General features: G+C 41.0%; 1 protein-coding gene across 1 annotated transcript; it reads left to right on the top strand.

Annotated features, from left to right (window-relative positions):
• Positions 1-438: 438 nt before the first annotated feature.
• rps16 (ribosomal protein S16) lies at positions 439-2,897 on the top strand. The gene is made up of 6 exons (XM_076989754.1): positions 439-536; positions 638-689; positions 1,096-1,197; positions 1,930-2,026; positions 2,275-2,322; positions 2,711-2,897. The coding sequence occupies exons 2-6, from the start codon at positions 642-644 to the stop codon at positions 2,854-2,856; spliced, it is 441 nt and encodes a 146-aa protein (XP_076845869.1). The 5' UTR covers positions 439-536; positions 638-641; the 3' UTR covers positions 2,857-2,897.
• Positions 2,898-10,465: the final 7,568 nt, after the last annotated feature.

Genomic DNA, 10,465 nt, shown 5'->3' on the forward strand with positions numbered 1-10,465 from the left:
CTTACACACACAAAACTACACGTGAAAATTGTGATGAACAAACTTAGGACAACCTCCACAGTTAAACCTGGCCTTCAACCGTGTTGCTGAGCCCTGCCTGGATCTATGAATTACTAATGACCCGTTCTGCTTATGATTTTAATGATCATTGCCACGAACATACGCAGGAATTTGTTGCGATATTTGTGGCCAAGATTACAGACGCTTTTGCGACCTCTAGTGACTCGTAAAATTACTAACGCGGCTGCTCCGAGCCGTGGCGACTGTCGCACATCTGAGAGGTGCGGTCACTGCAACCGAGACACGCACACTGTGATTTTCAAAAGGAGATTTTAGGTGTTTGGATGTTCTGGGTTTTCACACATTTTTAGTTCATTGCCCTCAATGTTACATGAGCCGTTGTTGCACAACACGGCGGTAGGTGGCAGTGTGATGTTTGTGACGGGCGCGTCCACCACAGAAGAAGACGGCGCCCCTGCTCTTCTCCGTGTGAAGCCCCGTGTCGGCCTCTTCTCACGGCGCTGTGTCACGATACGGTACGTGTGCGGCGACGCTCCGCCAAACTAGCCGATTTATCGGGTGTAAACGCCTTATTTACCCCGCCGTCCGTCTCAGTTTGATTCTGTGTTTGTTTTAGAGCCATGCCGGCAAAAGGACCCCTACAGTCTGTCCAGGTTTTCGGACGGAAAGTGAGTAGATAACGTAGCTGCAGTGCTACACATGTGGTGCGGTGTGAGTTAATGAAGCAGCAGGACTAGGAGAGAGAGAGAGAGAGAGTGAGTGAGTGATAGAAGAGTGAGAGAGTGATGGAGGTGTGTGTGTGGTCATAAGTGAAGGTGTAAGGTGTGTGTGATCACGGCCTTAGTGAGATCCGTCTCTGCGGCCTGTGTGTGTGTGTGTGTGTGTGTGTGTGTGTGTGTGTGTGTGTGTGTGTCCTAACACGGTGATGAGTGACCACATGATCTTCTCCAGCTCCATCGTCTTTTACATTGGGCTCTAGTTCTCTAAAGCATCAAACTTGCCTGAACTATGTGGAATAATTACTACTTAAATGTCCCTCACTGCAGTTTAACGTTTGACCATCTTCCCCTCCAGAAAACCGCCACTGCTGTCGCCCACTGTAAGAGGGGCAATGGGCTGATCAAGGTGAACGGGAGACCCCTGGAGGGCGTGGAGCCCGCCACCCTGCAGTACAAGGTGGGGCTGCTGCTGTCTGTTCTGGTGTGGCACCCACACATGACCCAGTTCTGTGATGGTGACCGGTTCTGACAGTTGTTGGAATATATGACCTCGCCTATTATAATAAAATTAAATGCAAGTCTAAATGTGTTTAGCTGTTGTGATTTCTGAAGACTGTGTGCTGCCTTTCTGCTGATCCCAGACATAAACGCCTTTCTGCAAATGAATGAGAGATCACCTTAAAACATTTAGACTTGTAGTGTTGTCTCATATTCTGAGCAATTTACATGGGGACACTCCTTGTTTATTTACAGTAAAAATGTGTAAAATGTAGTGCATGTGTAGGTAAACTCGAAGAGCAATGCACAGATTTTGGTATAACCGCTTACTTTGTGCCTCTGTGCCTGCTGGAATAGACTTTGTTTATGGCTGTACTACTTTTGAATATGTGGAATAAAAAAAAAAAATGACATACTCTGGTTGAGTGTCAAAAGTGGGTCCTACCGGGGTGTTTGTTCATATGGGGATCGTAATGGTCACATGTTGCTCCAGGTGACACTGGCGTCTGCTGCTCTTCTGGCAAATGCTTTATATCAGGATGATTCTTACTTCCGTTTTGATCCAATTCTTTGTCATGGTAACCTACTGTTTGTACTGACTCAACAACTTGTAATGGGCCAGTAGAGTGAAGTCAATAACTGTTATTGCTGCGTGGCCTCTAAGTCTCTAAGTGTTCTGCTGTGTCTGTAGTTGCTGGAGCCAGTACTGCTGCTGGGGAAGGAGCGTTTCGCTGGTGTCGACATCAGAGTCCGCGTCAAGGGTGGTGGACACGTCGCTCAGATCTATGGTAAGCCACCCAAAGCTCTTGCTGCACTGAAGTTCTTGCCCTGTCGTCATGAAATCTCCATTTCATTAGTGCTGTGGCCTTTGCTGTTCAGCAGGATGTCAAGTAATTGTACAGTTACTTCTAGGTCCTCAGGTAGAGCACATGCTGACCATTGCAGGCCTTATGCGGTGCAGTTTGTTGTCAGCCTGATCACCCTATAACCTACGATTTTCCTTCCCCTATAACCTATGATTTAATTTCTCTTGTAGCTATTCGTCAGGCCATCTCCAAAGCCCTGGTTGCTTACTATCAAAAGTGTAAGTAATGTTTCTCCATTTGCTAATGTGTGGTTAGTTCAGGGGTGCACAACATACAGCCCACGGGCGCCTTTGTTGTGGCCCATGGGTTGATAAATAATTTGGCCCGCCTTCTGGCTTTGTGCCTGAATTTGAACGACAAACCAACAGTGTTGTTTTTTGGGCTACCGCGGGAGTAAGTAAACATTAAGAATCGACATAATACATAATTTGTCTCCATTTTACACTACTCCCTCCCCCCCCACCCCCCCCCCCCCCCAACTCTCAAACTCGCCCCCTTCAAGCAGCTTTACATTTATTTTTGGCCCGGCTCCTCCTTCAAGTTGTGCATCCCTGGGTTAGTTAGATTCACTCCAGAAGCTGTTCACCGAGTGCCTCTTCCTTTCAGATGTGGATGAGGCCTCTAAAAAGGAGATTAAGGACATCCTGATCCAGTACGACAGGACCCTGCTGGTGGCTGACCCACGCCGCTGCGAGTCCAAGAAGTTTGGAGGGCCCGGCGCTCGCGCCCGTTACCAGAAGTCCTACCGTTAATGTTTCTGTACATTTTTCACACAATAAAAATGGGACGCTCACAGAGTTGTCATCTGTATTTCTTGAGTGTGATGATTACTTGCTTACCATGGTAGGTAGGTAGGTAGGTAGGTAGGTGTGTGTGTGTGTGTGTGTGTGTGTGTGTGTGTGTGTGTGTGTGTGTGTGTGTGTGTGTGTGTGTGTGTGTGTGTGTGTGTGTGTGTGTGTGTGTGTGTGTGTGTGTGTGTGTGTGTGTGTGTGTGTGTGTGTGGAGGCAGCCCTGCAGAGCCCTGAATTTAGTTAGCCACATCTAGTTCACTCCACATACATCATTAGTTCACTCATGCAGACACTTCAGTACTCAGAACTGGTGATGTAATACTGACCCTACAGTCATGCTTTTTCATAATTAGACTTTTCCTTGTTAAATGATGCATTTTATTGACTTAATAGGGATTTATGTAATTCTCATAAATTCACATGTTGTATTAACAGTTCATCCCTTTCATACATGTTTTGGTCAAATTGTAACTGAAAATATATTTTTATATTAATATAAAATTTATATTAAGAAAATTATGAAATAGCAAAAGGGCACAAATAGTGGTTTATGAAGCTGTGTTTAATGTTTTAAAACTAGAAAATATTGGCACTGTGCTTGGTAATCTGCCATTTGCTATCCACGCTAGTGATGCGCAAGTGAAACCTCATGAACCACCGAATCCTTCCTAATTGTGCCGAAACAGATTCGAAGCTTCAAGGCTTCAGTGATGGTGACATCTGGTGGACAACTGAAGACATTACAACCTCTAAAGAGCGTCACTGAAGCAATGGCACTGTTTCAATCCTATGACGGCAATAAAAGTTCAGAAAAGTCTGAGTGGTCATTCTAGATTAACCCATCGAAAATATGCAAAGGGTTAAATCAGGGTTGCCAACTTTTGACGTTCGCTTGGAGTGAGATTTTAGCCTGGAGGAGGTGGAGAGTGTAAATTGTTCAGGGGGGGGGGGGGGGGTAACGTAACTTAGTGAACGTAAAATGGAAAATGGACACAAATTAAGTATTATATCGCGATCTGTCGATCGCCGGTTGTTGGCGCCAGAGCGAACTAGTAACTCATTGAATCATATATGTGGATCAGAGGTAAATAAACTGGATTTGTTTTCGGAAGTGTGGCGTGAGAGCGTGTGAAAAAGGTCAAATGCGTGTGTCTCACGCTCAATGGGTGAGAGTTGGCAACCCTGGTTAAATGTTGGTTAAGGATGATGTAATGATACATCTTATACCTGGTATGGCACCAAACCACTCAAATCTCTCAAACCTGTCAAGCTGTCATTGGTTCAGAACGCGTTGAGACGCCGTGAGCTTTGAAACGTTTTGGAAAAAATGAAGCGCAAAGCGAAACAGCGATGACGTTCGAAGGTTCGAACGTCATCGGTCACGTGACACTGGCGTTTCGCATCTCTCCTCTTGAGTGACATTAGATCACTAGATAATGTTATGTAACCTGTATGGTAGTTTTTCTGTGTCAATATTAAAATGAAAATATAATACGCATTTGCATTTACCTGTTCTACTCATACAAGCAACTTTGAGCTCAAAATTCAAATTCAAATGCAATAGTTTCATTTACATTTTGCAATGGGGTAGACTTTATTCATATTTCATTTACACACACATTTTGATGCTTTATTTGTGCCTTCATTGAAATGAAAATAAGCTTTATTAAAATGAAAGTATTTCCCGATTTGAATAATCACGTTCATGTGATCATGCAAAGGTTGTATCAAAATTATAATTTAAATGCTATTCGCTTAATATGATTGGCATTCCGTGATAACGCGTTTGAAATGTAATTTTCAACCTCACCACCATGCTAAAAAGATGTCAATATTCAAACGTTAATGGAGAAATAGCGCCCCTCTACTGTTTGCACTAACATTACGATACCAACAGCGCTCAAACTGTGTCATAATGCATTTTTAAAATGCAATCCGAGCAGATTGTATTTTCATTTCCATGTTCCTCCAATACAGTCACATTATAGTCAAATTAGACTTCCAATCAGATTCCACAGCCTTTATTCAGCCAATCGGGTTCCACAGCTTTCCACCTCAGGCAGCCAATCAGGACGGGACTATATCACGCTAAGCAGTACAGGCGAGTATTTTTTAGACATGGCCGCAGAAGCGCTCATTAGATTAATTCAAAGGGTAGCAGACGAGTTCTTGGTGAATTTACACTACATTAGTGTGAAAGTTTAATCGATCAAGTGGTGGATATCTCAGCCTTATCTGGCGCTGATGTGACTGTTATTGCCAAATTGAGCGCAGTGGCAGAGCAACTTGAGTGTGGGTCGAACTACGGCGGTAGGACCATTGATCTATATTAATATAGTAATATAGTCACGGACGTAATTTTTGGGGGGGGGGGGGGGGGGGGGGGGGGGGGGGGGGGACATGTCCCCCCCACTTTTTCAAAAGCCGGTTTTGGTCCCCCCCAGTTTTTACGGTTAAAACCAAATATTTAAATAGCGACGAATCCATGTCCCCCCCACTTTTGAAATAAAAATTACGTCCATGAATATAGTAATACAGTATAGTGATATAGTAATATAGATCAATGTGTAGGACGGCCTCCGTGAAGCGGACACATATTTGTGGAGGAGGCAGATGCAGATTGTATTTAAGCTGTTGCCACTCGCTCACATTGGGTAAAAGTACGATGATGTCGTTAATATGAGCATACACTGATAAACAAATATATTTTTTAATTTTTTATATACAAATTTTTTTTACTTAGTCTACCACTGTAGCTTAAGCCTGCTGTAATGTAAATTACATGTAAACATGTTATCCTCAAACGGCATTCTGTTAAATTCAGAGCTCCTAATTTATAGCAGGTTATCCAGCTGTCATTCACCTAGCAGATCAAACAAACAAAAGTTATAAGCTATTTATACACATCCTTCACACGGCACTTTGGGCATAACCGAGTGGCTGATAAAAGAAATCTTTCTGCCGTCATCAGGGGCAGGTGCCATTTCTGGAAAGCAGATGCTGCCCCTGTGGCATTAACCACACTAAACAGGGACTGAAGCATCTCAAGGAAATGGGGACGCAGGGGACCCAGGGGGATTCTGGATAACATCACTCATCGAGGCATTACTGCTTTATTTATTTAATTAAGAATAGAGGTTTTATTGTTAAGTTTACTTCTGTTGTGAACAAACAGTTGTCTCAGGTTGAGAGAATTTAATTTAATTTGATAGATGTAAATGCACTTTACTGTGTATATAGTGTAACTGTTTACTTTTTTTTTTTTACAAAGATTTGGGATCAACTGACTTTGAAAACTGCTTTTTCAAAAAAAATCCTTATTCATCGGCATATAACTTTTTAAAAACTGTAATGCAAATAGTTACTTTCCCTGGTAACGAGTTACTTTTATTATAGAGTAATTCTATACTAACTCAGTTACTTTTTTGAACAAGTAGTGAGTAACTATAACTAATTACTTTTTTAAAGTAACGTTCCCAACACTGTATATATATATATATATATATATATACACACACATTTACATTTATGGCATTCATTTGGCAGACGCCCTTATCCAGAGCGACTTACATATTATCTCATTTTTATACAAGTGAGCGATTGAGGGTTAAGGGCCTTGTTCAGGGGCACCTCAGTCATGGCCTATATATATATATATATATATATATATATATATATATATATATATATATATATATATATATATATATATATATATATATATATATCAGTGGGGAACCGTCAGGGCCCTCTATGCCCTCTCAGAGGGCCTAAAATATTCTTAAAACATAAATATATATAATATCATTTATCCAATTTTATTTTATCTACTTACAGTTTGACAATCAACATCTAAACAATTACAAAAATATAAGTAAATAAATTATTCACCCGTGTCTATTCAATCTGTGTTGGAAGGTGAGGGGTTAAGTGGAAGCCTGTGAGTCTGTGTCTCCCCCTATCAGGACTGTGATGCCTGCTGTTCGTTTACAGAGGGCCTGGCAGTTATAATTCAGCGCAATACCAGTTTCAAATGACAGTAAAATTGACCAATCATATCTTCCCTCTTAGTGGGCGGGCTTAACTGATCATTTCCGCCCCGCTGTGGCGACGCTAGCTGTCGTTAGCCTACCACCGCTAGCTAGTTTCGATTCATTCCTTTGATGTCCTTGTGCGCGTTGCTTACATATTCCGCTTCCGAGGAACACGGAGCTGTGAACCTTATTTTGTTGGAACCTTATTTTGCTTAAGAAGTTATCTAGTACAGATATTATTGTTTATTGCGTTTCTAAAGCTGTACCGTCATCTCAGTTTTTTTAATTTTTTTTAATTGCAGTTAATTATGAGAGGAAACAAATTTTTTTCCGTGGTTAGGGTTAGGGCCCAGGTATAATGGTCATAGTTCGCTACTGATATATATATATATATATATATATATATATATATATATATATATATATATATATATATATATATATATATATATATATATATATCAGTATGTGCTCATGCCAGGCTAGCCAGGCTACATGTGGTTCCAAACATCTTTCATTTTAGGGTGATTGGCCCAGTAGTTCTCTTGGGCATGTTCAGTGCTGCAGATATTTTCTGCTTTTACACAATCCTGTCGTGCAGCTCCACAGATAATTCTCTCAACCTCTTTGGCTTCGTTTTCCATCTGACGTACAAGATTAGCTGTGATACCTTATTTAAACAGTTGTGTACCTTTCCTAATTATGTCTAGTCAATTCGGTTAGATGATGTGCAGTCCAGTGAAGCTGTATTTCCATACAACTAGTTAAAGGAGGATGCTCCAGGGCTGTTATGTGTGTCATAACCTGTGGTCTCAATACTTTAAAATGTGATTTTAGTCTATTATTTTTAATATATTTACAAAACATAAAAATCTGATGTTTACTTCAGATGTTTACTTCATGTTTACTTTCATTGTGGGCTATTATGCATGGGCTAATGAGAAAAAAATGTGTTGAATCCATTTAACATAGTCTGAAACATTCCAAAATGAGGAGATCTTAATTGTCTGAAAACTTTCAGTGAACCTCACAGTGTAGAATGCCAGGATGTAATACTAAAATATACAGCTCTGTTTATATTGTTATATTATATTGTTTAAATTCACTCTGCAAACAGAATCTTATGAAGGGTTTATTTCAGCTTTCATCGTCTGCCTATTCTGGATGTCTGTCGTGGGTGCTAAATTATACATTATTTTTTGTATATTAAAATTTTTTTTTCTAACATTCCTTTTTATTTTTATCCTCAGACAGTCCTTTGTTTCCAGGGCTCTTTTGTTCTCTCTGTGTACACATAAAGGCCAATAACAAGAAGTTTGTTCCAAACCAGTCATAGGTGAGCTTCTACATATAGCACCTGTTTCATCTGCTAAAGATGACAAATATGTGGAAATATTGAACAAAATAAACAATAACAACACCAAAAGAGTAGATGTTTGGTCTTTTATAAGCATGTTTCCTGTGGTCACCAGATCTCCAGCTGTGCTGGTTTTGACCCAGGGTTAGTTTTGACCCCCAGAGCACACAAGGTCCTGCAGAACCAGGGACATGAGAACTGTTTTTGCGTTCACATGGGAGAGAGGAAACGATGGGGCCAGCTTTCCCAGGATTTAAAACACTGCACGAAGAGGAGATCAAGAAGATCTAAACCACAGTCCGGATGGTGAAATGTACCATATGTGTGGATGAGGAATAGAACGCCACAGAGTCTACTGTTCACGTGCTGTGACTGGGTCCATTTCTACTGTATGGCAGATCTCAGTAATGCATCATATCCAACATATCCTACCAAATATCCTCAATAAAGTGGTATAACTGCAAAATGAGATGTTTTTTTATGTTGGTTTTTTTCAAGAGCCTGGTAATGAAGGTGTTGTAACAGTGTCAAGCAAAGTGAAGTGCTACTCAATGAACTACTGGGTAATTAGAACAAAATGGTCTGGAACTGGTTTCAGGAGATTTGAGTTTCTTGACCACAAGAAGAAAGTAGAAATGACGTGGTTGCATGTGTTTTAATTATTTACCCATGCCGTTGATTGCACTATAGTGCAAATGAGTTCGCGTTGAACCGATCTTACCTGTGATGTTGTGTGTATTTACTAGATGTGGCTCACTGCACTTGTGCGCATTGGTTCATCGTCCATCAGTTAGGAAGGGGGTGGGGAGTCTGCAGTAGCACATTCACAATAATGGTGAAGTTTTAAACTGTGAGGCTTCTAAAAAATTCTGAAAAAAAAAAATTAAATGTTTAAGGTATGTTATGCGGTAGTATGTGTAATGTAAACAGTACTATGCATGGTATTGACATCATTACAGCAAGTGTAACAGCTGAACAGAGAACTGATGTCGCTGTGCTGACCTGACTTGCACTAAGTTCAAACACTTCAAATGAGGTTGTGCTATAGCCACAAAGATCTACGAAGGTTCTGCTGGTGGAGGCAGGAGAGGAACAACCTCAGGGTGGCATTTTCAAGATGAGCTCCCACGTTTGAAAGAGAAGAGAAGAGACAGAGAAGAGAAGAGACAGAAAAGAGAAGAGACAGAGAAGAGAAGAGACAGAGAGTAGGTACATGGTGTATGACTCACCCTCCTAAGTCTGTTTGACATTTGCAGAGCGTCCCAGGCTGTTTACACTGTGCCCAGCATTGAACACATGCCTGGCTTCTTTTCGATACAGAACGATGCCACTGAGCAATCTCTTTTTCTGTCTCTCTCTGTTTCTTTCTCCCACTCTCTCACTTTCTCTGTCTACCCTCTTTCTATTCTCTCCCACCTTGTAGTTCCTCAGTTGCCTACAGAGGGCGCTGAAGTAGATCCCTCAGCTCTACTCTCCTGTTGTGAGCTTAGTCTGTCACTTTTCAAAGCGGCATTTGAAAGTTATCCTTTTAAAAACATCAAGCCATTCCCACACTGACTCAGACAGGTTAATGCAGAAAAACATCGAAGGTAATAACGTTGCTCGGTACGTGTTCTGTTGTAGAAAGACAAAATGTTTCCCGGCAAAAATGAACAACCCCTTCACCTTATGTTACCTGATATACCCCCCCCTCCAGTTCACGATACACGCACGCATAGTGTATATGAAATATTTGGGTGCAGAACATAGTTGCATACTGCAAACAAAACAAACTGCCCGTAATTGTCAGTCCATGATCCAAAGATTATACATGTGAGTGGATAAATGTAAAAGTGTACACATACATCCTTGACATCTTCAACCACACCTTCTTCATCAACACAAATGTCCAGCAGTGAGTGACATTGCACTGCTGAGGAGTTACGCCCTCCTTAAAAACAAACCAACCTTCATATATGGCCAGGATGTCAGAGAATTCTAGAGGATTCTAGCCAGTTATGCTAGACAGCTTCAATAAAAAATGCATTACCTGTTGAACTGAAAAACTTCATCAGTGCATGGATTTGATGAATAAAAATTTAGGATATTTCTAATTTTCTGCTATGCCAGGATAAAGCAAAACAACATCCAAAATAAAAATAGTAGGATTGTTATTGATTAATACTTATACACACTCATC

This window comes from Brachyhypopomus gauderio, unplaced genomic scaffold, assembly GCF_052324685.1.
Source record: "Brachyhypopomus gauderio isolate BG-103 unplaced genomic scaffold, BGAUD_0.2 sc70, whole genome shotgun sequence".
NCBI classification, from domain to species: Eukaryota; Metazoa; Chordata; class Actinopteri; order Gymnotiformes; family Hypopomidae; genus Brachyhypopomus; species Brachyhypopomus gauderio.

Coding starts and splice junctions, on each gene's coding strand:
- rps16 (XM_076989754.1), top strand. CDS start 642: ATGCCGGCAAAAGGACCCCTACAGTCTGTCCAGGTTTTCGGACGGAAA. Junction 1,198..1,929: donor CCGCCACCCTGCAGTACAAG/GTGGGGCTGCTG, acceptor CTGTGTCTGTAG/TTGCTGGAGCCAGTACTGCT. Junction 2,027..2,274: donor ACACGTCGCTCAGATCTATG/GTAAGCCACCCA, acceptor TTTCTCTTGTAG/CTATTCGTCAGGCCATCTCC.